The sequence below is a fragment of the Haemaphysalis longicornis genome, unplaced genomic scaffold (genome assembly GCF_048455015.1).
Source record: "Haemaphysalis longicornis isolate Haplotype H1 unplaced genomic scaffold, Haemaphysalis longicornis Haplotype H1 scaffold_5, whole genome shotgun sequence".
NCBI classification, from domain to species: domain Eukaryota; kingdom Metazoa; phylum Arthropoda; class Arachnida; order Ixodida; family Ixodidae; genus Haemaphysalis; species Haemaphysalis longicornis.
The window spans coordinates 116,859,148-116,884,537 of NW_027526385.1; the positions used below are offsets into that span (position 1 = coordinate 116,859,148).

At 47.8% G+C, this 25,390-nt stretch overlaps 2 protein-coding genes across 2 annotated transcripts; both read left to right on the forward strand.

The window, feature by feature from the left end:
* The first annotated feature begins 1,963 nt into the window (after positions 1-1,963).
* LOC144139869 (peroxynitrite isomerase THAP4-like) lies at positions 1,964-2,680 on the forward strand. The gene is made up of 3 exons (XM_077672114.1): positions 1,964-2,197; positions 2,273-2,434; positions 2,500-2,680. Exons 1-3 carry the CDS (start codon positions 2,016-2,018, stop codon positions 2,678-2,680), a joined length of 525 nt encoding a protein of 174 aa, XP_077528240.1. The 5' UTR covers positions 1,964-2,015.
* A 2,427-nt stretch (positions 2,681-5,107) lies between these two features.
* LOC144139870 (uncharacterized) lies at positions 5,108-10,793 on the forward strand. The gene is made up of 3 exons (XM_077672115.1): positions 5,108-5,159; positions 10,080-10,138; positions 10,484-10,793. Exons 1-3 carry the CDS (start codon positions 5,108-5,110, stop codon positions 10,769-10,771), a joined length of 399 nt encoding a protein of 132 aa, XP_077528241.1. The 3' UTR covers positions 10,772-10,793.
* Positions 10,794-25,390: the final 14,597 nt, after the last annotated feature.

Consider the following 25,390-nt stretch of genomic DNA (forward strand, 5'->3'; position numbering starts at 1 on the left):
TGCAGTGAACATAACCGGATGATCGTGATGGCGTTTGTTAGTAGTGTCCTCGGGGGTTGCTTTATTTCATAAGAATTCGCTTCCAGTACACCATGCAACCCCCTGTACCTGCGGAAAAATTCATGATTAGCAGAGTTCACCACGTTAAATTCATTATAATAGCGTACGCGAAAGTAATTGGTCGACCGGAATTGAAAAACAACCATAGAACCTGAATGTAAAAATTATAAAATATTAAGTAACCAAACCAAGAATATCTATTCCGTACACTACTCTTATTCAACCAAGTCCAAAAGCACCCCCCCCGCCCTAACCTAACCTTAAACACAAGCAAAACGTGAGAAACCATCCACGACACATTTCCTTTATATATGAAAATATGCAACAATGGCCTAGTTGGGTTATTTAATTTTCTTGATCTGATTATTTTTTTTTGATTACAAACAATTCTGCATATAAAAATATAGAGGGCCCCCACAGTTGTTGGTTGGAATAATGTAAATGGAGGTTTCTTGAGAATGGTAGTTGAAAACAAAAATATATCAATAATTTTAAAATATTGAGCAGAAACCTACCAATTAAAAGAAATATTGCGTCGCCGACTAAAATGATACAGTCATGAAAAACATCCCGGGGAAAAAAAATGTCGCGAAAAAGAACGAGCGTGTTACGCCCTTCATCTTGAACAAAAAACGGATGATTGTGAAGTTAGCAGATTTAGTCCTCATATGAGCCCTAAGTGGATATAAAATGTCCAAGTAAGTTGAAAAACAAACAATTGAAAATTTCAGGCTATCTCCAATAACTTGAAACCTTGGGAGGGGCGAAGCATGCACTGTATAAGGGTATTCTTGGCGCCTTGGCGTTTTTGCCAACGTACATGAAACCGTTGGGGGTAGAGGTATTGGCGGTTAGATGTTTGAGTGGCGCCCCTGGCTCTGACGTCGGCTTAGGAACTGGCGCCACTGTCGTCTGCTACACTTCGCGTGTGAGGGCAGCAGTTCCTGCGCTAGAAATCGCCCGCTTTGATGCTGTAGTGCATTAAAAAGCGTATTTCTGGTGATTCTGTTATTTTGGCCGGCTTCCTACATATCTGGATAATTTCAAGCTGTATGCCCCACAAGTTTGCAACACACGAGGAGAGAGAGAACTTTCTTCAGAGCAGCAGAATGTCAATTAACGCTGACAAATTGACAATTCATCAAAAACATTGAACAGTTATTCCTGCCTACCGATGTTATAAACGCCATTTTTACGCTAGGAACATTACGTCTCCAAATTTGGTAGGACAGTCTGTGCAGCGACATTTCTGGCTGCAAAGTTTTGGTTCAAAATTTTCTAGAAACATTTCAACCGTTTCTCCTCCACATTCCTCCAAAAACAGACAGGGAAAGAAACTTCATTTGACTAGCAACCATGGCTTAGCTGTTCGGCTAGAAGCCACTATGCAGCTTGAAGCCGCACAGCGCACTGGGCGTACGTGTTCTCGAGCCAAATGCTGAGATTTTGGCGAAGGCGTGATCCCCAGCGCGTGGCACCTTTACTCCATTTGTAAGGTCCACCCATGAGGTCAGCGGCCAGGCGCCCCAGCCGCGCGTTTGAAAGGAAAGATCCCCGCCGCCCAATCTAGCGGCACAGCACTGCCGACACTACACCATGGTCGTCGACAATTCGCCGCGGGGCGTTCGGGAGACGGCTTGTCTGGGCGGAGGAATGCCGCGGGAATAATCTCCTAAAAGAATGCAGACGGCCCGCCAAGTTGCCAGAATTTGTTGACATAGTGAGCAACGGAGGGGTAGTGATCGTCGTCTGACCGCGCGGTGCGGGGGCTTGTCCGCGAGATACCATTGTTACGCGCCCTCGTCGGCACGGCTAGGGGCGTACGGCTCAAGTTTCGCCGCGCGCATGCAGCGCCGTTTCTTCCCCTGGCGGCCTTTGCTCCCATTTCATTGCCGCACACGGGGTGCGCTCTTCCGCAGATTCGCTTGGAGTACGCTGCTTGCTGCTTCGCCGTGATGAAAACTAGCGCGCCTAAGAGGAAAAGACAGGGCTCTAAATATTATTGTGTAGTTGGGTGCCACAACAGCGTCACAAACACGAAGGGAAAAGAGCCCATCGTCAAGTTCTATTCGTTTCCCGGCAAGTGGTACGAGACAGACCGCCGAGAAGCCTGGATTAGGGCTGTGCGGCGGAAAAAGTGAATGACCGTTTCTCTGCCTTTCTCCTGTCATTTAGTAGCTGAACTGCACTAAATTACCTTACTTTCTAATAGCTCTGATGGCTCCCCGTGGCTCCCCCAAAAAAACACACGAATATGCAGCAGGCACTTCGTGAACAATGCAAAGAGCGAGAGCCAGGCCAACCCAGCCTACCTGCCGACTCTGTTTCCGGATGTTTACAAAAAGCGGCGGGTAAGCGGTGAGAGACACGAAAGGTAAGATGAACGGTAGAATCAGCCAGATTTCGCACTGACTTATACTCGCCCTGCTTTTACCGCAGGTGGGCAAAGCGGAATCGATCAGCTGCTAGAAATTTGACGTCACCTCATCCGCCCGAGGAATCCTCACCCGTGGACGTGCTGTCGAACGCGTCGGAGGCCAACTGCTCGCCAGAAGCGGATGCGCAATCAAAAGCCTTGGAGCAGGGCTCGCTTTCACTCGGTTTAACAGTAGAAATATGAGGAGGATAAGTTTTGAAGTTCACGAAACCAGGGCATGTTAAGAAAGCGGGTTCGGTTCCCGGCCGCGGCGGCCGCTTTTATGACGCAGGCGAAAAGCCAAAACGCCCGTGTGTTCGAGATTTCGGCACACGTTAAAGATCCTCAGGTGGTCAAAACCCTGCACTACGGCGCGCCTCGTCGTCTGTGTAGCGTCGGCGCGTTAAACCTCATAATCAATCAATCACGAAACCACGGTGATAAGAGGAATCGAGCGAATGCATTCCTAATCAAAATACCTGGGAACAGGTCCGCGATGGTCTTGTTCACGTCCCGCTTGGGTTTTTTCGACGGTTTTCCCCACTGCTGGGGTCTGCTTGTGCAGGTATCGTCAGTTGCCTCATTCACGTAGGCGCACACAGCCGCGGCATGCTTACAGCGGCCGGTTATTCCCGCCTTGCAAGAGCACGTCCCGGAGGCTACGGACCGTGTGTGAGCGCAGATCTGCATGCGACAAGTCAATTTAGTATCACCACCTTTGTGTACTTAGCCTCTGAGCGCGAATACATTCGACAGGAGCGGTAGAAAGAACACAAAAAAGAGAAAGAGCGTTTACCTTCAGACGCACATCGTAGACGACGTTGTCTTGCACTTGTGAAACGCACTTGGCGTTCAGCTGATGCTCGTCTGCTTGTATTATCTCCTCCACCGCGAATACATGTTTCACGAGTAGCTTTCCATTCTTCAGGGTCGCCTACCTAAAAAAATTTTGGATCTTGTTTTTTTTGTTGCGATAAGTAGCTAGTGACCTACTTATAACCTGTAGAAACCTCATTTGCTTCAGCGTGCGACGGTTGTTTAATTAGAGGCATTTTCAATGCGGCCAGTCGCAGTTTCGGTTTCAGCGAGTGCCGCGAAACGATGGATTTTGTGGATTTTGTGTGAACAAAGCTGACCACGTGACCGTCGGAGGGATATCACAGTTACAGAGCAGAGCCGCCGTAGCACTGTCGAATCCGCATCGACGGCAGTTTCTGCGAATGCCCCCCCGTACTGATCTCGTGAGGCGCCTAATTAAAAAAGACATCCCCCTCGCGAGGGGCACGATCAAATGCACAGCATTTCCGAGGGGGTGCGCCGGCAAGTCGGATCTCTTGATCGCGGGACCCGTGTCGCCATCTTTTGGAAGCGCGGGACAACTTGTGGCGCTTTCGAAACAAACGAGAAATGAGTGAAGGATATAAGGCGCGTTCGGTGCATCGAAGTCTGTGTCGGTTTCGTGGCTCGGTCGGTTGTGCGCCGGGCACCTTGCGTTCCGCCCGCGGCGTCATGGGTTCGAAACCGGGCGCCGGAGACTGTTATTTCTTCCTGGCTGCGGACTACGACAAGGCGCGCATGCGGACTACGACAGCGCACGCCAACGCCGCGTGACATTGTGAGTTACTAAAATGCTATGCGTTTAAAATAGCTCACAGTTTTCGAGAGGAAGGAAGCCGCAGTAGAATGCCGTGTTAGTCGCCATTGAAAACTAGCAGCGGCCGCACGGCAGCTCGGTGCGCGTACGACAATCTAGGGCGGTTCTCCGCCGCGCGCAGCGCTGCTAGTATCGCTCTGGCGCGCCACCTGGCCCAGCCGTACGCCCCTAAGCCGCCGCTTCCCCCCCCCCCTCCCCATTTTCGGAGGCATGTGTATTCGACGCCTCGCGCTTGCTCGCCCGCGCGCCGGCTTTTGACCCGAAGGGGGTGGTGCCTTATTGAATATTCCGAAAACGGCTGAGTGACAGCTGGCCACGCGAATTTGGGCCCTTCCTTACGCGTGTACGAAAGGTAGAGGGGATTCCCGAGAGAGAGCAATACCGAGGTGTTATAAGGCTGAAACGGCCGTTAGAAAGCGTTCTCGTCTGAGCTCTGAGCTAGACAGTTCCCGGCGAGACAAGGAGTTTCGACTACTTTAGCTAGGTTGGGATTTCTAAGCCCCCTAAGCGAAAGGTAGTCTTTAGGATCGCGTCGGAAGTTTAGGGTACAGCTGTGTACCGGGCAACTAGACGGGTCCTGCGGCGGGAACTGAGTTCCAGCCGTCGTTTCTCGAGCGGTTTGTGTACGCTCCGAGCATAGGAGAGTTAGACGGAGTTGAGAAGCTCGAGTGACTTGTACGCAGTTAGAGCTAGCGTCTAACTGAAGTTTGAAGTCTTTCCTTTTATTGCTCATGTACCCAGTTATGCTACTGTAAATAGCTGTATATAAACTCCTCGTTTCCCTTCATCAACTACAAACGCCTCGAGTTCATCAATTCGGCCACCATCTCCGAGAACTTCAACACCAGCGCTCTGCGAGCCTCCTGCCAAATCAACCGGAGCCTGGGCGGTTGGGTTCCTGATCGCTACCGGACTTCGGGGAAGCGAACAACAATCTTTACTCAATTCCTCAACATCCAGTGAGTGCTTTGCAAGTCATGCCGTCCCACAAGCTGAGCCAACTGGAAGATCGGGACGACAACCGCGATCGTAGGGGCACCGGCTCGAGCAGCACTCGTGTACGGCTAGGCTTACAGGTCTGAACTAACTAGAGTATACCGTATACCTTCACCAGCAAATTTGTATGAGCGTCCATGAACGGCGAACTTTATAGAAAATAAGACCTACACCTTCCGGAGTTCCAGCAGAGCTATTTAAAAAGAAGCCTCGTGTGTCCTCGGGCGCAAACTGTACAATTATCACAGTATTATCCTGTATCAGAATTGTGTCTATCCAGTGATAATCGCCACACGTTGCGGTATCGTCCCTTTTGTTCATGCATGGTTCCCTTCTACACCTCAGTGTGAACTAAGCGCTGATAACCTCGTGTAGTAGTGGTATAGTAACGATGCGCCCTCTGCCAATCAGAGACATTTCGCCGCCACAAAAAAGTGCTATGTAACACCGTCCATGCCCTAGTCATTTCTCGATGTCAAATCAGGATCGATGATGATGGTGATGGTTTGAGTTTAATGGCGCAAGGCCAACAAGAGCAAAGAGCGCCTAAGACAGTTATTTGATGAGGACAGATGTGCAATGAAATATTAAATTGTCGTGTAAAAACAAATGTGAAGCAAATGCATGAATATGGCTGGTGTATAGGACCAGTGTGATTATGCATGACATGAAAGAAGCTGCAAAAACTTGACGTCTGATAAAAACTGAAAAACACGCTTTTTAGAAAACATTGGGTTGTCGGCCAAGAAGTGTGATGGGTGTAGCGGGATGTGTGGTCGGTTCAGTTCAGGAAAATGTTTGCGTCGTGTGGTGTCGAAAGCCTCGCATTGAATGAGTACGTGAACTACGGATAGGGCCGCTCCGCACCTGCTGCACTGGGGTCTGGAAGATCCCTTGAGCAGATAGGAGTGCGTTGCCCTGTCCGTAGCCTAGCCAAGGCGACTTCCATGTATCTGTTGTGTGAGTCAGCTGTGTACCGTCACAAGTGTGGCTTTATTACATGTAGTTTGTTGTCTGTGTTCACTCCAGAGTGCTTGCCATGCTCTATGCAAGTGTTGTCTTATGTGTGACTTGAGGTCTGCATAGGGCAGCGTTGTAATGTCTACAGTGTTCCTGAGTGCAGCAGCAGCGGCCCTATCGTCTGCCAACTCGTTCCCAGTGATCCCAGCGTGTCCTGGGACCCAGCAGAGGAGCAGGTCATGCTTTTGCGCTTACACAAACATAATAGTGATGAAAACAAGATTAACTATGCGGTTTTATGGGGGTTTGCGCGATGATAGCGTGCGAACAACACTCAAGGAATCTGCGTAGATGACGGAATTGGGAATTTGATTTACAAAAATGTGCTGTACGATAAGTCACATTTCATATGCTTCGGCTTAAAAAATAGTTGTGTGTACGCTCATGGTTCTGGCTACATTGAAATTCGGACCATGAGCAGCGCAGGACACCACAGTGGAGGTTTTAGAAGTGTCTCTGTAAAAATCTGCACATGCGTATTTAAACTGCAGAGACAGAAAGTGCTGCAGTATTGCAGCTCGTGGTACCCGACTTTTGCCAAGCGTCATAAAAGAAAGGTCGCAGGACACAGGGCAAACGTTCCAAGGCGTAAAATGTCTAAAAAGGATGATCTGTACACATCTAAAAACGAAGCACTCAGATCCGAGGCTCGCTCTCTCACTCTAAGTGAAAAGGGCAGGGGAAGGGATGGGTGATTTAGAAACAGCAGATATGTGGATGTATTGTTAAAGACTGGATAAAAAGGATGGTTATTCAGGAATGAAATTTTAAATGCATAAAGCAAATTCATGCACGTCCGTTGGTTCTCAAGGCTCTGCTTCACTCTAAGAAATGTGGGGAGTAGTTGAAGAATCAAACAGCGTTCCTATTCCTGCCAGGGTCGTTTGACACCGTCCGCACCACGCGTGGCGTTAGATGGCGTGTTCACTCTACTAGGAAACCAGAATAAAACTGCTGGCGAACTCTCCCCACTCTTGATGAAGCTAAGCGGCGGTTGTACCCCTTTCGCGGGAGAGAATAGAACAGCGTACCGACTCTGTCTCGCATCGATGGAGTTCGTATATCCTCCGCGAGAGAGAATAAAACAGTATATCGACTCTATCAACTTCAGCTGCACGCGTTCAGGTGTGCAAAAAGGCAGACACCTCTATGGCGGACGCGAACTCTTTGAAATCGTATGAAAAAGTAGTTACCTAAACAGCCACAGCACCGGGCCATAAAACAAAGCGTACCTAAAATAAAGCGCAGCGTATTCAAAAGAGCGTGCGAGGTAGTGTTACACGTCCTCTAGGAATGGGTCATTTGTGTGTTCTAACACAACGGTGTCCGTCGGACTACTTGAGCGTTGTACCTTTGCGCGGTCTTTTCATCGCGGCGGGGCTGGCGGACGGACGCGTCTCTCCGACGTCTCCGTTTTTTTTGTGGCATTGAAACTGCCGTTGTACTCCTGTACGTGTCTGTGAGGTGCGTTTTGGTGTCGGTGGCTGTGTTTGAAGTATACCTGACTGGTGGAATAACATCGTTTGGCTGCTGCGGCCGCCGCTGAAAACGTAAGTCACCATTTCAGTTTTTCTTGCGCGGTACGGGAGAGCTCGCGCTCGTTCCCGCCAAAACTTCAGCTGTATTTATAACAACTGGCGCTCGTGAGTACTGCTTAGCGTTGTTGGTTCTTGCGAAGAATTAAGTGGTCACATACATGCCTTTCATTTGTGTGACACCAGTTCTAGCTATCCTTTTTCCGGCTTTGTGTTTTTCGAACAAGCGGCCGTGCTCCCATCCATCGCAGGTTCACGACGTTCAGCATGCGTTGAAACAAGACTCGTGTGCAGTATGAGTTGCGGATTTATTAAGCTGGCTTCTTTAGGCACTGGACACACGTACGATTGGTACACGCGATTCGCATGCGACTGATCGTTACGACTGTCGCCACGAGTAGCCGTACGCGTGAATTTGAGACACATGGCCCGATGCGCGCATGCGATGTGTCGTCGGCGTCGCTCCGCCCACTGTTTTTGCTGCATAGTCAACTACGACGATCGCTGAGCTGAATTTGTAGATTCCGCGCGTTTTTTTCGCAAGAAATTGATAAAGCAAGCAATCTTGAAGCGTTTTCTGCCTTCGGAAACAGTCCGCGCTCACGCCGGCCACGCCTGCCAGCTCGACACATTCAGCGGCTCGAACCGGCGCAGACCACGGTAGCAACCGCTTGTCGCTGCTCTCCCTAATCAATCTGTTCGCTAAGAAGAAGTTTCACATGCGAAAAAGTAGGTGTTAATGTGGTGAAAAATTGTGCTAGGGATTGTTGTCAGGGCTTATTTTAAAAGCGGCGATCAGATATCTGCCGCTATGCAAGCCTGCGCTGAGCGGCCGTGGATGCCGCGGCGCGCGGTGCGCCGAGCGGCCGAGAGATGGCGATACCTGCGCGGAAGCATCTAAACAGGCTACGCAGATGTCTTGGTCACCGATCGCTCAAACGGCCGTTATACCCCAAATAAAGTTTCACATGCGAGAAAAAGGATGATAGTGTGGTGAAAAGTTGTGTTACGGATTGCCATCCGCAGTTGCACAGATAGCGGCGATCAAATGTCCGCCAGAATGCTAAGCCTAAAATTTCCAACACCCGAGCCGACCCGAGCAACGCAAGCCTGTCGCGGGCGGTTGGGGCTCAGCGGACTCTCATTGGCTGTGGCCTCAGGACGATCGCAATGATGGCACGACTGCATCTGGCTTGCCAGTCGCACGTCGTGAGCCTCCTCGGACCAGCGAACGACCCAAAACAGGCCCTAACGATCAATCGTAACGATCAATCGTAACGATCAATCGTAACGATCAGTCGCATGCGAATCGCGTGTACTAATCGTACCTGTGTCCAGCGCTTTAACCTCTAGCTATAAATTAGGCTTTCGTTTCATTATCTTCTTGAGCAACGTAAATATATTGTCGAGCGACAAGGTAATTACACTGCCGCCGGGCTTATCCGTCGGTTCCGTTCCCATCTGGCGCTTCTGAAGAGGCAGAAGTGAGCGACGGCGACAGCAACACCGTAACCAGTTTATTACCCAATCAGTTAGGTTGGTAGCGTCACTTTATTTGGTTACCCCTTAAAATATAACGCAGTCATAGGTCACAAGGTTTCAATTCAAACGCCAAGTTGGCATAGATGTCTCGCAAAAAAAAGAAACGTGAACGTTTGTACGTTCCGAACCCATTGTGTAGTGCGTTGCCTTGTAGCCTCTGGTCCCGTGTTGTTAGAAAACAATACTTACGCTAATAAAACGTTGACGGCAGGACATTTCATCGCGAATAATTGTTTATGTGGCTGCAGTAGCCACAACAAAATTTCACGGAACCGCTGGCGTGTTGCTTTGTCTATTGGACTTTTTTTTCTTATTACCTCGCGCGACTGCAATAAGAGTGAAGCCCATTTCCGGTGAAATTCCGTACTGTTTTCTCAAGAAAGAGCCAAGTAACTGCTACCGTAAAACGTAGTATTGAAAAATGAATACTGCAGTACGTTTTGTTTCATAGCGAGTGTTGACAAGCTAGAACTTTAGGCTGAATATTTTCACGCGGACATGTGGTAAAACTGGTGCTAGGTGCTGTATTTAGTAAGCAGCTGTGCGGCATTTATTTTCTGCTTGCCTCTTGTTACTCTCCATGATTCGGCCTTGTTACTGTTCACTGATCCCATGATTAATTCCAATAATGAGAGGCTGACAGTTTTGCTGTAATATTGCTTGTCTTCAAGCCACCCTTTTTGATAACACCAAGTACTTGCAGGTTGGCCTGAGGTTGCAGGTTCTCTTGTTGGTCTGGCTGCTTTTTCTGAAAGTGGTTGGAAAAAAAGAGGAGGAGGACCTTGTTGGTTTAAAATTTGAATAGGGGATCAGGACCCCGATGCTTTAAATTAATCCGTGCTCTCGTTCTTTTCAGATGGTTTTTCAGTGGCAGTGCTGGTGAAAGAAAAGCCAGAGGCCTTGCTCTCAAAGCTGGTATGCATATTTTTCTTCTGTATGTTGAGTAAGTGAAATCCAGTGTAGTACTTGTGAATCAGGCTCAGCAATCACCATCACAGCAATTCAAATTTGCTAAAGGGAGCATTTTGCCTCATCAGTAGACAATTGTGAATGTCACATTGATGAATCGTTAGCATAGTCACTAACTTGTTAGCTTTAAGTATATAGACTACTAATTAGCGATTCGTTTTTCTGAAAATCGCTTTGTACAGTGGTTGGGTAAGGCAGGTCATGCAGTGAATGTGTCCACTGAGGAAAGAAGAGCAAAATACTGTTACTTGTGCTTCTTCTGGTACTTGCATTTGTGTGCTTTTTATGCAGGAGCCAGGAGAGACTTCCCCTTACCCCCGGATCTTGTTCTCGGGCCAAACTGCGGAGAAATCTGGAGCCGTGACCGTGCACTTCGAAGAGCTCCAGCTGACGGCTATGGACATAGTGGACGGGTTCGCTTTGCTTTTGGCGGTCTACTGGACCTTCAACATCCAGTATGCCCCAAAGACAAAGCGGACCTGTCTGCTTTTTGAGATGATGCTCGGCCTACCACCGACAGAGCAGATGGTTTCGGTCATAAAAGCAGCAACTGCAATACAGGTGGAGCGACGTGTGTGAGGATGTCAAAATAAAGCATGAAATGCAGTGTGAAAACGATTTGTCTTATTTTTTTTTGGCTAAGCACAAACGACAGCTTGTTTTGTAAAGACGCTTTGCTATGTTTACTTGTGAAGTAATTTTACTGTATTTCAGTTTGTAAACATGAAGTAAAGAGGGCTGACACTAATGCTGTTGTGGATGCCAAAGTGTAGTCTTGTTAAAGGTAACATCGTAATGCCTCTGAATAGTAGAGTTCGGCAACTCGCAGGTAGTGCATAGATCGTGCTTCAAAGGAATACATTAGTTCGGTCAAAGAGTAAGCTAGCCCTCCTTGAGGAGGCATTATGGGACTCTGGTTGAAAGAATACTATGATTCTGAAAAGAGTACGCTAACCCTTCCTGGTGAAGTATTGCAAAATGCTGTTTGGTGGAATAAGGTAATTCTGAGGGGTGTAAGTTAACCTTCTTGGCAGAGGTATAGCAAGATTCTGGTAAAGAATTGTATAACTCCCTGACTGGAGGAATTATTCGACCCGTGGTGAGGGAATTGCCGGACGCGGTTCCCGCAACTCCTGTGAGAATACCTCGACCCCCTCTCCGCGAGAGGCCTGCGACTCCCTTGTGAAGGGTAAGGCTATTCTGCTAAAAAGGGAGTTGCCTGATGCTGGAAAAGGGAATCGTATATGGGACAAGGGTTTCTATTCCCTTTGGGAATTGGTGGGACTCCTTTAGTTCTTAAAGTGTTCTTAAACTCGACTTTGGACCGGACTACTGCAAAAAGCACCGGACGCAAGAAGAAGCCCCAAGTGTAGCACTGGGTCAAGCATTCGAAACGCTGTTTTAGTCGCCGATCCACACACCACACTGCCATAGTCCAAACGAGACCCAACCAAAGCAGTATACAAGCGCAGCAGGAGTTCTTTTTCAGCGCCGTACGATCGGTGGAAGAGAACCTTAAGGATATTTATTGTTTTCAGACATTTATGCTTAAGTTATTTGATGTGTGGAAAGAATGTGAGTTTCTGGTCAAACACAACACCCAGAAACTGGTGCTACTTGTTCACAGGAAGGGACACGCCATGAAGAGTAATGCCTGGGTCCGCATGGACCCCAAGCTTCCTGGAGAACTCCACGCAAGAGCGTTTTGCAGGATTCAGTGTAAAGCCATTCTTGTCTGCCCAGGCGGCCAGTTTCTTGACGCCAAGCTGGACTTGACATTCGCAGATTGACATATTAAACGACACGAAGGATATCTGGACGTCATTCACATACATTGAATAAGAGATTGTAGGTGGCAGCGCCTTCCCAAGAGAGTTAATCTTGGCTATGAAAAGAGTGCATCTCAACACGCCACCTTGCTGCACGCCATATTCTGGCACATGAACTTTTGAGAGTGCACTACCGACTCTCACTCGAAATGTTCTCTTCGAGAAGTAACTCATAAAGTTGTTTTGCATGTTACCCGAAACACCGAATGGCTTGAGGTCACTAAGTATGCTGTCACTCTAAGCAGTGTCATAGGCGTTCTCGATGTCCAAAAACACAGTAACACAGAACTGTTTGTGAACGAAGGCATCCTTTATATATATGATTCCAACGCAACCAGTTGATCGTTGGTGGATCTCCCCACCCTGAAGGCAGCCTGGCAGCTCTCGAGAAGACCATTGTACTCTAAGAAGTACATGAGTCTCCTGTTGATCATCTTCTCGAGAAGCCTACACATGCAGCTGGTCAGGGCAATGGGTCGATAACTGGCGGGAGAGGAAGGATCCTTCTCTTCCTTCAGAAAAGCCACTACAATGGCCTCCCTCTAAGACCTTGTAAGCTGCCCCGAAAGTGATATTTTGTTGTATAGGTGTAGGAGTGTCTCAAGAGTGTCTGGGTGTAGGTGTATCATGGTATAAGTAATCTTATCTGCGCCTGAAGCTGAAGGTTTGCACGTGCTCAGGGCAGCTCTGAACTCATAGAGTGTGAACTCACAGTTGTAGGAAGTTTTTGATTTGTCTTTGGCATGTAACGGCTTTTTCTCTGCAGATGTTTTGTGTTGCTTGAAAGTGTTAGTGTAATGTGCTGAGCTGGACATGTGTTGGAAGTGTGTTAGCGTGGTCTTCAAGTGTGTCGCCTGTTGTACTAACCAGGGGCAGACTGTGTGTCTGTTGTCCTTTTAGTTTGCGTATTCTTTTCCATACTTTTCGTGCGTCGGTGTAGGAGTTTATTGATGTTATGAATGAGCGCCAACTATAACGTTTTGCTTCACGGCGCACAGTTTTTCCCATCGCCTTAGCCCTTTTCAACAATAAAAGGTTACCGGACGTGGGGTACCGACGAAGGATAACCCACGCCTTGCTCTGGGCCTCTCACGCCTGCTTACAGTCCTCATTCCACCACGGCCTCTGATTGCGCGGGGCAACAGAGGCGTGGAGAATGGACTTTCCGGCGGCGTCGAGGCTGTGCGCCGTGAGTAGTTGGGAAGTTTGTTCAATGTGTAGGTGTCTTATGGTTGTGTAGTGTAGTGTCCCTGTAAACGTATTCCAGTTAGATCTTGCTTCATTGAACCTGTTCTGGGAAGATGGACTGTGCGGGCCGTTACCTATATATGTTAGTGATGTGGGGAAGTGGTCACTGCCATATGGGCCAGTGCCCACACCCTACCCAAGAAGAGGAAAAATGACTGCGGAGCCAATAGCCAAGTCAAGGTATGAGTGTGTGTTGTGTCCTATATTAGCGTATGTGGGCTTATGTTTGTTGAATAGGCATGCTCCTGAAGATGTAACGAATTTCTCTATCAGGCGACCTCGGGCATTCGTGCGAGAAGAGCCCCAAAGAGAATTGTGTGAATTAAGGTTGTCTGTGAGGATGTATGGTTCGGGCAGCTGGTCAACCAGGGTCTCGAAGTCAGAGCTCGAAAGTGTAAAATCAGGAGGAATGTAAATGGAGCATACCTTTATCGACCTATTAAATATAATTGTTCGAATTGCTACAGCCTCAGCGACAGTGTTCAGAGGGACAGGGTGGCTTTCTAAGTATTTCTATGCGATTATGGCCAAACCGCCAGAAGAGTGTGTGCAGCCATCCTTGTCCTTTCTTAACACCATGTAACTATTCAAGAAATTTGTGTTATTGGAATTCAACTGTTTCCTGTACACATATCACACTTGGCTGATTAGCATGCGGGATCTCGTAAACATCGTCAAGAATATTCAGAAGGCCTCTCCAGTTCCACTGAATGATATTTTCTCTTCCCATTATGGTGTGTTACAGCTACTAGAGTGTGACTATTTACGTAAGGTCTTTCGGGGTTTGCACTCTTGGGAGGGTTCTTTTACCTTCTCTGGAGGTTTAGATGGAGGGACCCGCTCCTTCTGCTGAAAAGCAGACAGGAAAGGTCCCACATCAATGTCATCATCTCGATTTCGAAGGGGTACCTGGCGGACTGGACCCCCCGGTCTTGGCAACCTTTCCGGTGCTGTTTGTTCGAGCCGCGACCCCCGAGTGCGTCAGGAGCGCCCCAGGTGTCACAGGCGGTGCGGCGGTGGTGGGAACTGCAGCGGGTGCGTCTGTCTACATCGTCTCCATGCCCTCGCATGTGCTTTGGGCCGGTAGAAAGGAACCAGTGGATGCAGCGGCATCCATAACGGACGTGGTTGCCACTACAGCCGCTGCTGGCTGAGCGAGCGGTGCAGAGGCGGGTGGGGCTGCCTGGGGCAACCCTGGGGGGGGGGAAGGCGGGGCGGGGTCATGTCCGACTGGTGGTACTTGGTCTCCGCCGAAACCAGATGCCGCTCTGCCCCCCTGCGAGCCGCGTCGGTGTATCTGCCGAAGGGGAAAGAGGCGAACTTCTTTCGCGCCTGTGGGAAGGTGATGTTTTCAGTGACCTTCACATTTATTTTCTCCTTCCCCTGCTTAAACTTCTCGCATTTTCGAGAGTAGGCGGCGTGGGGTCCCTGGCAGTTGGTGCAGGTAAAGTTTGTGATGGACAATTGTGAGATGGGTGATCATGCTGGGCACAGTTTCCGCAGGTCAGATGGCCATGGAAGGAGTTGGTTGCGTGACCGAACCGCTGGGACTTAAAATGGTAGGGCCAGACATTACAATGCACAAAACCTGCATTTACGTACTCTGGGGGTGTGTACCGGTCGGAAGTAAGGATAATGTGCTTGGTCAACACTACTTTGTCATCCCTCCTCACATTTATGCGCCTCATGGCTGTCACACACTGATTTCTCCGACGCTCCAGCACTTCAGCATCAGTCTAATTTATGAGGTCTACTTCGGAAATGACACCTCGAGTAGTGTTCAGGCTCCGGTGGGGTGTCACCCTGATTTAAAGATTGGCTATGCAAGTTTGTTTAAGGAGGATCTTGGCGTGCTGTTGGTTGTGTACTTCAACCAGGATTTCTCCAGTTCTTTGTTTTTCGGCCTTATATTTGTAACCACTGATGCCCTCCAGAAATTTTGATATCAGGAACACGGACTGCACTGCAAGAGGCTTTTCTTGTTCAGTGGATTCCAAAAACCAAAAAACAAAGGTAGTTTCGGGCTTTGGAAAACTCAGGGCTGGGAGTGGCGGAAAGGAACCTTCGGCCCCTTTTCAGGAGCAGATCATGTTTGGGGGGGCTGGGCGTTTCACGATTCACCATATGGCATGTAAAAGAATCAGGGGACGGGAGTAGTTTCTTCGTTAGCCTTACCCTGATATCTGAAGAGATCCCGGAGCTCCCTGCCTGGTAAACAGGCAGGGAGCCCATCCGCCAGAGCTTGACGTGGGCTCCGACGGCCGCCGTTTGTGGTTTCTGCCCTTCACCTTACATCTCGTAGCCACGGTAGATTACAGCAAGAATATGGGTGCTCAGGGTCCACGGTGTCGCCAACACTGTCACCAAGATTGCTCAAGGTGCCCCGTGCGCACCCTCAGTCCTCGACGGCGACTTGGACTCCCCTCCTGCTGACCTGCAGTGTGAACGTTTCGTCGTCACGACGAATGACTTGTTGTGGTCCGCAATAAGGTTGTTGGAAAGGCGCCCGTACAGTGACGTCGAGGAGAAAGGCATGCGTGCTTGTTACCCAGTATCTGCCATCCCTTTGTGATAAAATGTATATTTAGGCATGCGTTCCTTTTCATTAAAATTTAGTTGGAAGTCAGCGCTTGTTTGTAGTCATCGTCTCGTCCCTGGTCTGTTTTCGCGCGGTGTTGCTCATAGATTACCAACTAGCCGGAACCCTCACGCATTTAGGCCACACGTTTTTGTTACCCAGATCACATAACACGCATCTAAACCGCTTGATGGATTATAAGACCCCGGTGAAGAATGGGATTATCTCCCCCTCCGAGGTGTTCTGCTAAAAATTAGGTTTTCACTTGCTTTCGAAAGGTGAGGGGGTTGACGTCATTTGAGGGCCAGCGCATGCGTCCCCAGCTGCTCTCACCCAAGACGCCGAGCTCCTGCGGCAGGACCCAGCATTTTCCGCGAGAGAGGCGGAGTGCAAGCGACAAGCTCGCCAATACAACGAGAAACATTTCATAGCCTCCCCCATCAGCATGTAGCATGGGAAGGGGGTTACAACAGCTGCGCTGTACATCCAATTTGGCCGGGCGGCATGGCGTCCATTTTTCCAATACTGAGCTCTATGCTGCACCCCCCATTAGCCTGACGAATGCTCTCGGCGTGTCGGGTGAGACGCTGGGTCCTGCCAGGGTTTTTTGCGTTCACAACACAAAATGTTTCGACCAACGAGAGGCTAAAGCTTCGCTCTAAAAAACTTTAATGTACCATGTAAACAGTAAAACATGTGTAAACACCTGCCTCACCTTACAGCTTCGCTGGTTAACCCCCTGTAAGGTGTTCTTGCGCGTATGTTTTTAGTAGGAGGACGCCAACAATAAAAATCACCTGTTTTTCTTGAAATACCTGTTTTCATTGAATGGCGTGAAGGGCTTCTCGGACATATTTGATTTAAGATTACAAGAAGCGCTAAGGTGCGACTAGTGGTCTATTCAATTAGCGCAATGAAGTATAGCAGAATTGAAAAAAGAACGCCCGGACGTGCTGAAAGAACATTCGCTCGTTATCCTTGTGTCATGGCTCAGTCACTATCAACAGCACCACTACGACGCGCACTGCAAAGGGCTTGCATGAAGGAGACGTGGACTCGGTAGAGCGGATGTCTCTTCCCACATTTATTGATGCGTAGACCCGGCCGGAACAGGGAGCGACAATAGCGAGCAACCGCCCAAGAATGCGCTCGTGTTCCATCTGATGCGCGGCAAATCTCATGTGACAGTTCAAAGCCCGCTGGTTATGTAGGTTACGTTCGCTTATGATGATGATGGAGGCGTTGAATGCATATGGCCATGCGCCACTAAAACCCCCGAGTGCCGAGCGCGTTGAGATGACAAATGTGTGGCATGCGTTGCGGGAACAAATGTGTACAGGTATGTATAGAAACTTGGAGGCTCAATAAAAGGGTTTAACGTAAATTGAGGATGACGCAGCCAGCAATGGCACGGAAGATGATAGGCGTAACATTTAAGGGGCAAGAGGAGAGCGCAGTGGATCAAGGGACAAACGCGTGGTAAGGACATATTAGTACAAGTTAGGAAAAAGAAATGGGCGTGGGCGGGGCACGTAATGCGAAGGTACGATGACCGTTGGTCAATAAGGGTAACATAGTGGATACTTAGAAAAGGCAAGCGTGGCAGGGGCAGCAGACAGTTAGAGTAGGCACAGGACCGGGATAGTTAAAGAAGCCATGAAGACAAAATACAAGTTGGGTTTATTAGAAAGACTGCTTAGTGCCGATAACAATGATACCAATATCATCGCAATCTTCGAACAAATAACGGAGATATTAAAGAAAACGTGTGAAGCAGTCGCGACCCCCTAGGCAATTTCCCGCAACTTTTCTATGACGTCACGGAACCTTGTTTGTGCGATTGGCGGCCGCCTAACTTACCTGTCGCGACGACACATGACTGGACGTCTGTAATGGGGCCTCTAGTTCCATTTGACCGCATCACTTGAATGCTAACGTGCAGTTTAACGCACTGAAAATTATGTTTTATTATTGGCCCGTATGACGTTATTCTTGCTCATAACACATCACTGTGGCGCAAAATTTGAAAGTTTTTAAATACTTCTTGCTTTCTTTCGTTAAAAAAACATCTTTGGGGGCCGTAATGGAGCGGAGTGAGATACTGAATCCTAGTTCTTTCAAATTACACGAAGTTGTATTTTCTATTCATGGCTCCTTTAAGGATCTATGGGAGAGGCCTTTGCGCTGCGTTGGGCGGAGATCGGCAGATGTAGATGTATAGCAGCGTAAATTAGCAAGGTGTTTCAGCATTTAATCAAAAGAGCACGCACTCCTGGTCAGTCACGTGCGCACGTCCAGGGCGTAGAATGCCCTCAGGGGGCCAAGCCTTTGATCACCGCAGCGGGAGCAAGCAGCAATGGATGTCTTGTGATGCGAAAGCTGACAGGCACACCCAAAAGAACAGGAGAAGTATAGAAGATGTGGAGGGCATTGTCGGGTCCACAACGCTGTCCCAGAAACCGGGTGGAGATTGGGTGGAGGCGTTGGGCTGCTCCGTCCTGCAGGAAGCTTCTGGTTGCATGGGCATTATAACGTGTACCATGTGAGGGGCTAAATCCCGCCTGTGTTTGTGTAAGGATAGGAGACTGGGGAAGTGACATTGACACCCGGGGTTGCTTTGTCGAGTGACTGATCTTACGTCTGAAGGAACTTCAGCATGAAGCACGTGGACGGCTGGTCATTGTCTAGCGGGCTCTACGCTGGGGTTGCTGGGGTAGAGGCCCAAAAGTTCCTCCAGCAGAGCTTGTGACGCCGGCAATGTCGCATAAATGGCTGGGTGATGCGGAACGACGAGTCGGTTGCAAGGTGCATGGCGTTTGTACTTTTGCTTGCAGCTGCGGCGTCTTCGAGCAGAAGACGGGGCGTCGTTTACCAAAGTAGAAGGGAAGAGATGTGGTTAGCATTTACGAGCGGAAGTACCGTATTCAAAGTTTTTACTGTGACTGGCCTAACTTCATGCGTAGCCAGTTCAGTACGTTCACGTGAAGGGAGGACAGTTTCGTCCGTAATGTTGTTGCGGCTGAGAAAGTATTGCTAGGAAGACTCACGCTGTTATTATGTATTCAACGAGACGGGATACGCAATGCCATGATTGCAGATGGTGGATGGGTCGATGACCGCCTCACATCGACCCGCTGTGCATGTCATCCAGCCTGGAACTGAGGGAGCAGGCTCCTAGTGCACGGGTCGTGAAGTGGTGTTACGAGAACACTCTCGATGGGAGTAGATGTCGGTGGTGTTGTGAGGGAAGATGAGAATGAGGTCCTCCCCTCTGTAACCATATCTGGCTCACGGCTGCCTTCTCGTAAGGTGATAGTAGCGGGAGAAGCCGGTGATGTGAAGCGGTTGATGGGAAGCGGGTAAGGTGATAGTAGTGGATCGGTGAGCGACCGTGACGTCGTCAGCTGCAAGTCCTGTCGGTGAAGGCACGGCTGCCGTGCTGGAGGTATAGGCCAGGTGCCTGCGTCGGTCGCAGAGGTCGCCGTCGTGCTGGGTTGCGCGGAGGGCACCGTGTACGGCAACGTAGCGTGCGGAAGCAGTGCGGGTACCTCGTGCGTGCAAAAGGGGGGCGGTTTGTCCCCATAACCATAGTGTGCTATCCCAGCAACGCGAAGGTGATCGTAATAAAATTGTAAATTTTTTATGTTCGTACTACAGCGAACGCCTGTGGCTAGCTCGGTTAAGACGAATCCTCGCTTATTCCGAACAACGTGGGAACGTTTCGTTGGCTAAAATAATCGGCTTGAGGCAAACAGCTTTACATGCTCTCTTGGGTTCCAAGAAAGAACTTTCTGGGTGACCACCAGTCCTTGTGATTCTGGGTACTGAACATGGCAGTCTTGGCGGAATGCGGTGGGGCATTAGGGAGAGCAGAGGGAAAAAAAGAAAACGACATCGCAAAGCGAATTCGCGCCACGGAGAAAGGGCGGGAGAGAGAAAAAAGACACGCGGGTAGAGCTATCACTTCTCGCACCCTCAACCCGAGAAGCCGGCGGCAAAGCAAAGAAGGAAAAGCGCAAAGGCGAGTTTTGTGGGCGCTCTGCTCTGGAGGAGAGAGGTGCAAAAGTAGGGGATAAAAAAGTAAAAAAAGTGAACGTAGCAGCTCTCCTGCGTTATGCCCTTTCTCAGCGGGAACAAGTCAGTTCGCATCCGTTCGCATTGTGAGCGCCACCGCGGCATCTTCAAGAGAGGAGTTCTCTCTCTGTCTGTGCGGCGTTGTCGCTTGAGGTAGCGGGTCTGCGCTCTTCGGCGCCGTTTGGACTGGAAAAACCAGCTAAGAGCACTTGAATACAGTCGTCTATCAAGTTCCACACTCAAAACAACACTTTTTTGTCTTTTTCCTCCATTGATCATTCACCGTCTTGATGCAAGATACTTGTATAGCCCTGGGCGTCTTGCCGAGTTTTTTAAAGACGATAGTCTTTCTTGGGCTACTTGAACGAGAAAAGTTTGGTCTATCTGTCTGTCTGTCCGTCTCTCTGTCTGTCACTCTATTCAGCTAGCCGGCCAAAGTAAACAAGATGCTGCGCAATAGTCTTATATACTCACAGCCAAATCTAAACGTCTAAGTCCGGAGTTAATGTTAATATCAACGTTGTTGAACAAGAGCAATTCATTATGCGAATATGAGGCAGAAAATCAACACATGAGTGATATTTGCGATGTTGTTTTATAAAACGCTTAGGGATGCTTGCTTTTTTCGATAGCAAAATAGCAAATAGAACACTACATCAACTGCAGAAAACCGCAGCGTGATCGTGCCTGAGCTACCTTACGGAATTAAAAAGATCGAACGGCGACAGCAACGAAAGGTCCCACTAAATCAATTCCGTGTTCCGCTTGAAATGCTTGTGGAGTAGGGTGTAATCGGGTGCCTCGATTCACGCGCGTCTGCCCCGTACGGCAGCGCTGGCATCGACCCACCCGTATTGGAGCAGTGGAACGCGGTAAATTTATATTGACTTGAGCAAACCTCTGGCGTGTTATCATGGAAGGAACGAGACGGGATGGGAACAACATGAGAGGTGAGCGGGAAAGAGCAGGTATGCATTTACTTGCCAGGGTCGAAAGTCGACTATCATCTTGAGTCGACATTTGCAACTAAAGTTTCAAATACGCTGCCGATTTTTGGGGGGAGAGCTTCTGATAAAACGAACTTCTGGTGAGATACGTTATGTATCATGGTTCCTTCGAGTTCGCATTGACGGTATTTCACTCTATATGCAACTGGGTTCAGACCTCCTTTGATCGAATTGTGGCAGGTTATATGGTTAGTTATTAATTGGCACCCTGTTATCTTTTGCTTCTGGGAAGTGAACTTCGACAATTGATCTAGAGAAGCACTGGGAGTAGTTTTCAGGTTTTACCTTTTTGACCTAATAGTCCTCTGTTTGATCTGCAGGGCAATTTCTGGCTCGCTTTCTTTTTACCTCGGAGTTTTTCTAGGGCTGGTATCGACAAAAGTCTCTCCTGGTAATGTTTGACGCTCTCTTAGGAGTAGATTTTTCCGCCACGCAAAAACCGGGTCCCAAACCCACCCACATATGCAGCAACTGCCTTTCCGGGGCGGTCTGTCACACGTCCTTTTCCGCTGGCGATGTCGGTCGACTGCAACATCAACGCGCGCCCGCCCAAAAGTGTCAATGTATGTCGGCGAGCGAAATCTACAGCGCGTAAGAATAAATAGACAGCGAAACGACAGCGATAGGGAGCTGATCCAAAGTTACGGAAGAAAGCAGCGTAAGTGAAACAACGACGAATGCAAGCAAATTGTGAGTTACGGATGAAACGAGGGGCAAGCTATGCCGAAAATGCTAAAGAAAGAAACCGAAGCTAAAGGGGATCTTGTTAAAGAGAACTCACACCTCAATTTCAACACAGTTTACACTGGATAGAAGTGGGTTTAACTTTATTCCCGGCTGCTGATGATACCTTTGATGCGTGTCGGTTTACGGACAAGAAATATTTCAAGGACAGCTCGAAATCGCTGGAATTCAATTCACCACGAAGGCAAAACTCATGAGCCACATAATAAAGCTGTATGACGAATTCTATACAAAGCTGATTCACGTCTGTTGTAGTCGCACTTACGAAGGAAGTGTGCGTGTGGGTGGTAAGCCTATGCGGAGTTTCTTCTGGCCGCGATAACACCGAGTTTTCTGAAGCGCTTTGTTATTTCAGGGAGTTTTATTATAAAACTAGGTTACATGAGGAAAACGAAGTTCTCGCATTAGGGACCCATGTTGTGACTCTCTTAAGCAATATGGGATAATTTATAAATAGCAGTCTATTTACATTAAATAAATAAAGGGGCATTGACAGATATATAATACGAAAACAATACATTAGCTAGCTCAACATGAGCGCCGTAAATTTTGAAAATTTGTCTTGAGCACTCCACACAAAAAATACGCGTGTTTTTGCTCAGGTTAAATTCGCCTGATTACAGAAAGATATTGTCGTGAACAATGCATTTGGTTTGTTTGTTTATGCTTTTGTCAAGCGGCTGTGCCGGGCTGTTTTATCTCTGTTATCCGTGGGCCAAGTAAAGCGCGCGTTGCATTCTTTATGCTGGACGTGTGATCTCCTTTGATAGGGAGAGTGTATCGAACTAACTTCATTGGTCTAGAATATTCTTCTTTGATCTGCAATGTTCTGGTTGTAAATCGACGGTTCGAGAAACACTCGTGCCGGAAGATAAAAGCCTGCAGAGCGGACGCCGCGGCATTCTATTCACCGGAATTCACCCACGCACGTCACTGTGTTGAGTGCGGCTTCACCGCTTGTCTATTCTGTGACTTGTTAAGGGAGCACAAGTTAACTTGTGCTCCCTTAACAAGATTGTTAAAGGGAATTCCCTTTAACAATCTTGTTTTCCTTGAAGGCAACTACGTCGTCTTTGGCTTCGTGACAATATATACCGCACTCATATTTGCTTAGTTTGTACTGTAAGCAATAAACCAGCGCTAAGCTTCTAGCCGGAAATTTTTTATTAGTGGCAGTGTTTTCGAGTATGTTCATTTTTCGTCGTTATATGCTGGCGCTGTTACATTATTCAATACATAAACATCAAAGTGGTTTTCCGTTTGCATGACTTACACGGGATTCGTTAGAATACCTAGAACAATATTAACATTTTTTTTTCTTTCTTCATTGTTTTTTGCTTGCGATGTTTTAAAATCAGTAGATATCACTTAGAATAAATAGGTCATGATTTAACGTGAGAAGTTTTATTGTTACTACCTTTAAGCAGGAAAAAAGGTGTTTATAAAGGATGTAATTGCTAGAAATGTGTAACGCATGCGTCAGATTTTGTAATATGTTGAACAGGGCACCGTCTTTTTTAGACGTTCAAGTATTCCATACCAGCAGCAGAGTGTTTTTCTAATCAGCAAGACATTTTCTTGAGAGTGAAGTTGAGGAAAAACGAGTAAATAAATCCCAATACAGTATTCTGGAAATGCCCAAAAGGTACGTGTTTATTCTTCAGAGTTCGCATTTCCTGGTAAACTAAGGAAGAGTTTACCAAATATTTTCGAGATAAGCTATTTGCCATAAATAGGCGCAGTTACGTATGTTAACCAGGAGCAAGCTCAATGTGGCACCCTCAGAATATATGATACGTTTGAAATCAGAGGATGCAAGGCCATATTGAAGAAGACACGGTAACAAAATGTTAAGAATTATCAGCGTGATTACTAGTTTTTGCTTTTGCGATGTCACCTTGTGCTTTGTGGGTTCCATTGCGCCATCTGTACAGAACCTCCTCACGGGTTGTTGAAATGATGTCGCCTTGAACCCTAACAAAGCGTTTCCAAGTGAGACCATGAGAAACGTTTTGCCTTCTGTGTTTTATTACTCCTGTAACAATCAGTTGTTGTAGCGATCAGCTTCACAAACGGCAATGTTTTATTTTAGGGCGGATGCTTTAAATGGAAGCCTGCTAGAGTTGGGAACGCTTTGTTTATTCTTATTAACAAGTTTCTCGTTGTTTACCTAGGGAAATGAAAGCGAGAAAAATGAAAAGCCATGCGGAAACTGAGGAAGTGTCAATGGAACCACATCAGCGAGCAAATAAGTATTAGGTGGGACGCCGAATTGGCCACCTAAAAATTACAATAACGTAACTGCCAAATATCAAGGCATGGTAGAGCAGGATTGTTCGACCATTGCCCCTCAACATGCAGCATTCATCTTTATTGGCGACTGATACAAAAAATATCTGATATTATGAGATCAATCTAGCACCTTCTTTTATCATATAATAGTGGCCTCCTAACATATTTGTATAAGAAACCTTTTTTTTGGCGAGCGTTTCCTGCGTTCTCGGCTTTAGCGGGTTTTTCTTCTGAGAGCGGTTTCGTGCTAGGATGTAGACGTTGAGTGCTCTGTGAACAAATATGATAACTTGACGAAAACTGACGAAGTTAACGGAGAGAAAAATACTGTGCTGCGTATTTTATGCACTCAATTTTGGCTGTGGCCCAGGAGGGATACTTAAGCCGACGTTTACTAGGAAAGCAACGCAAGTGCAATGCAAATGATAGTGACACCGCTGTCTTAAATATAGGAGTGCCGCATATAGTATTTGCCCGCAGTGCTTTTTCGATGTCTGATGTTGATTTATGGACACATGCCTGTTGACTGACAAGGGCATTTTGTAATCGTTGCCAGATATTTTATTGCCAGATATTTAAAATTTTTTGTATTGAATCAGTATGGTTGAAGCTTTGACATTTATTTGATGATGTAGAGAAATCAAATTTGAAAACTCGCTTTTGACGTACGTATAAACACGTCTGACGTAGGTATGAACATTTGTTGCTTACAATGCAGCGACGTGTGACAGAATCAATCTGTAAATAATTGGACACCGCATACGCATACGGAGATTTTTATAAAAGCGTACAAATACGTCAAGACTTTGCTGCGGTCCCTGTGAAAACTAGTGCGACTTGAGCGACTCCCATGAGTTGGTGTGAGCAGTAATGAAATTATTTTCGGCCACAGCGTCAGTGGCAATAACAATTATTTCCCTTGCGTGCAATGTCATATTGATCAAGCTAGAAAGAAGAGATGATGTTGAAATTGACGCTCAACAAAAATCGCCAGCGGTGACGTATTTGTCGGAGGACGAAGCTAAAGTGGCAGAAACTAAAGGGGGCACAGGAGTAAGTTTTCCCGCCTTTGTTTCCCGTATGCTATGGAACACTTTGCTAGAAAACAATGATTATTTGCGCCCTTTTTTCAAGATGTCGCGACTTGAGCTTCTAGCTTGTTTTTAGGGAGGTGTGGTGGGAAAATACGTTTCCTGGTCGACCAAGGTTAAACCAAATGTGTGGGCGATAGGTCGCTTCTCGTGCCAAGAATCCACAGTGAACGCACACAAGCGTGTTAAGCCGGGAGGTGGAGTTTTCAGTTGGCTACCACACGTGTGATAAAGTCGTTTTAAACAAAGGTGTCGAGTAGGATGGGTGGCAATGCAGGTAGGAAAATTCATATAGGAAGTGTTAAATGAGGCCGAGTTCAAAGTTTCTGCTCTTG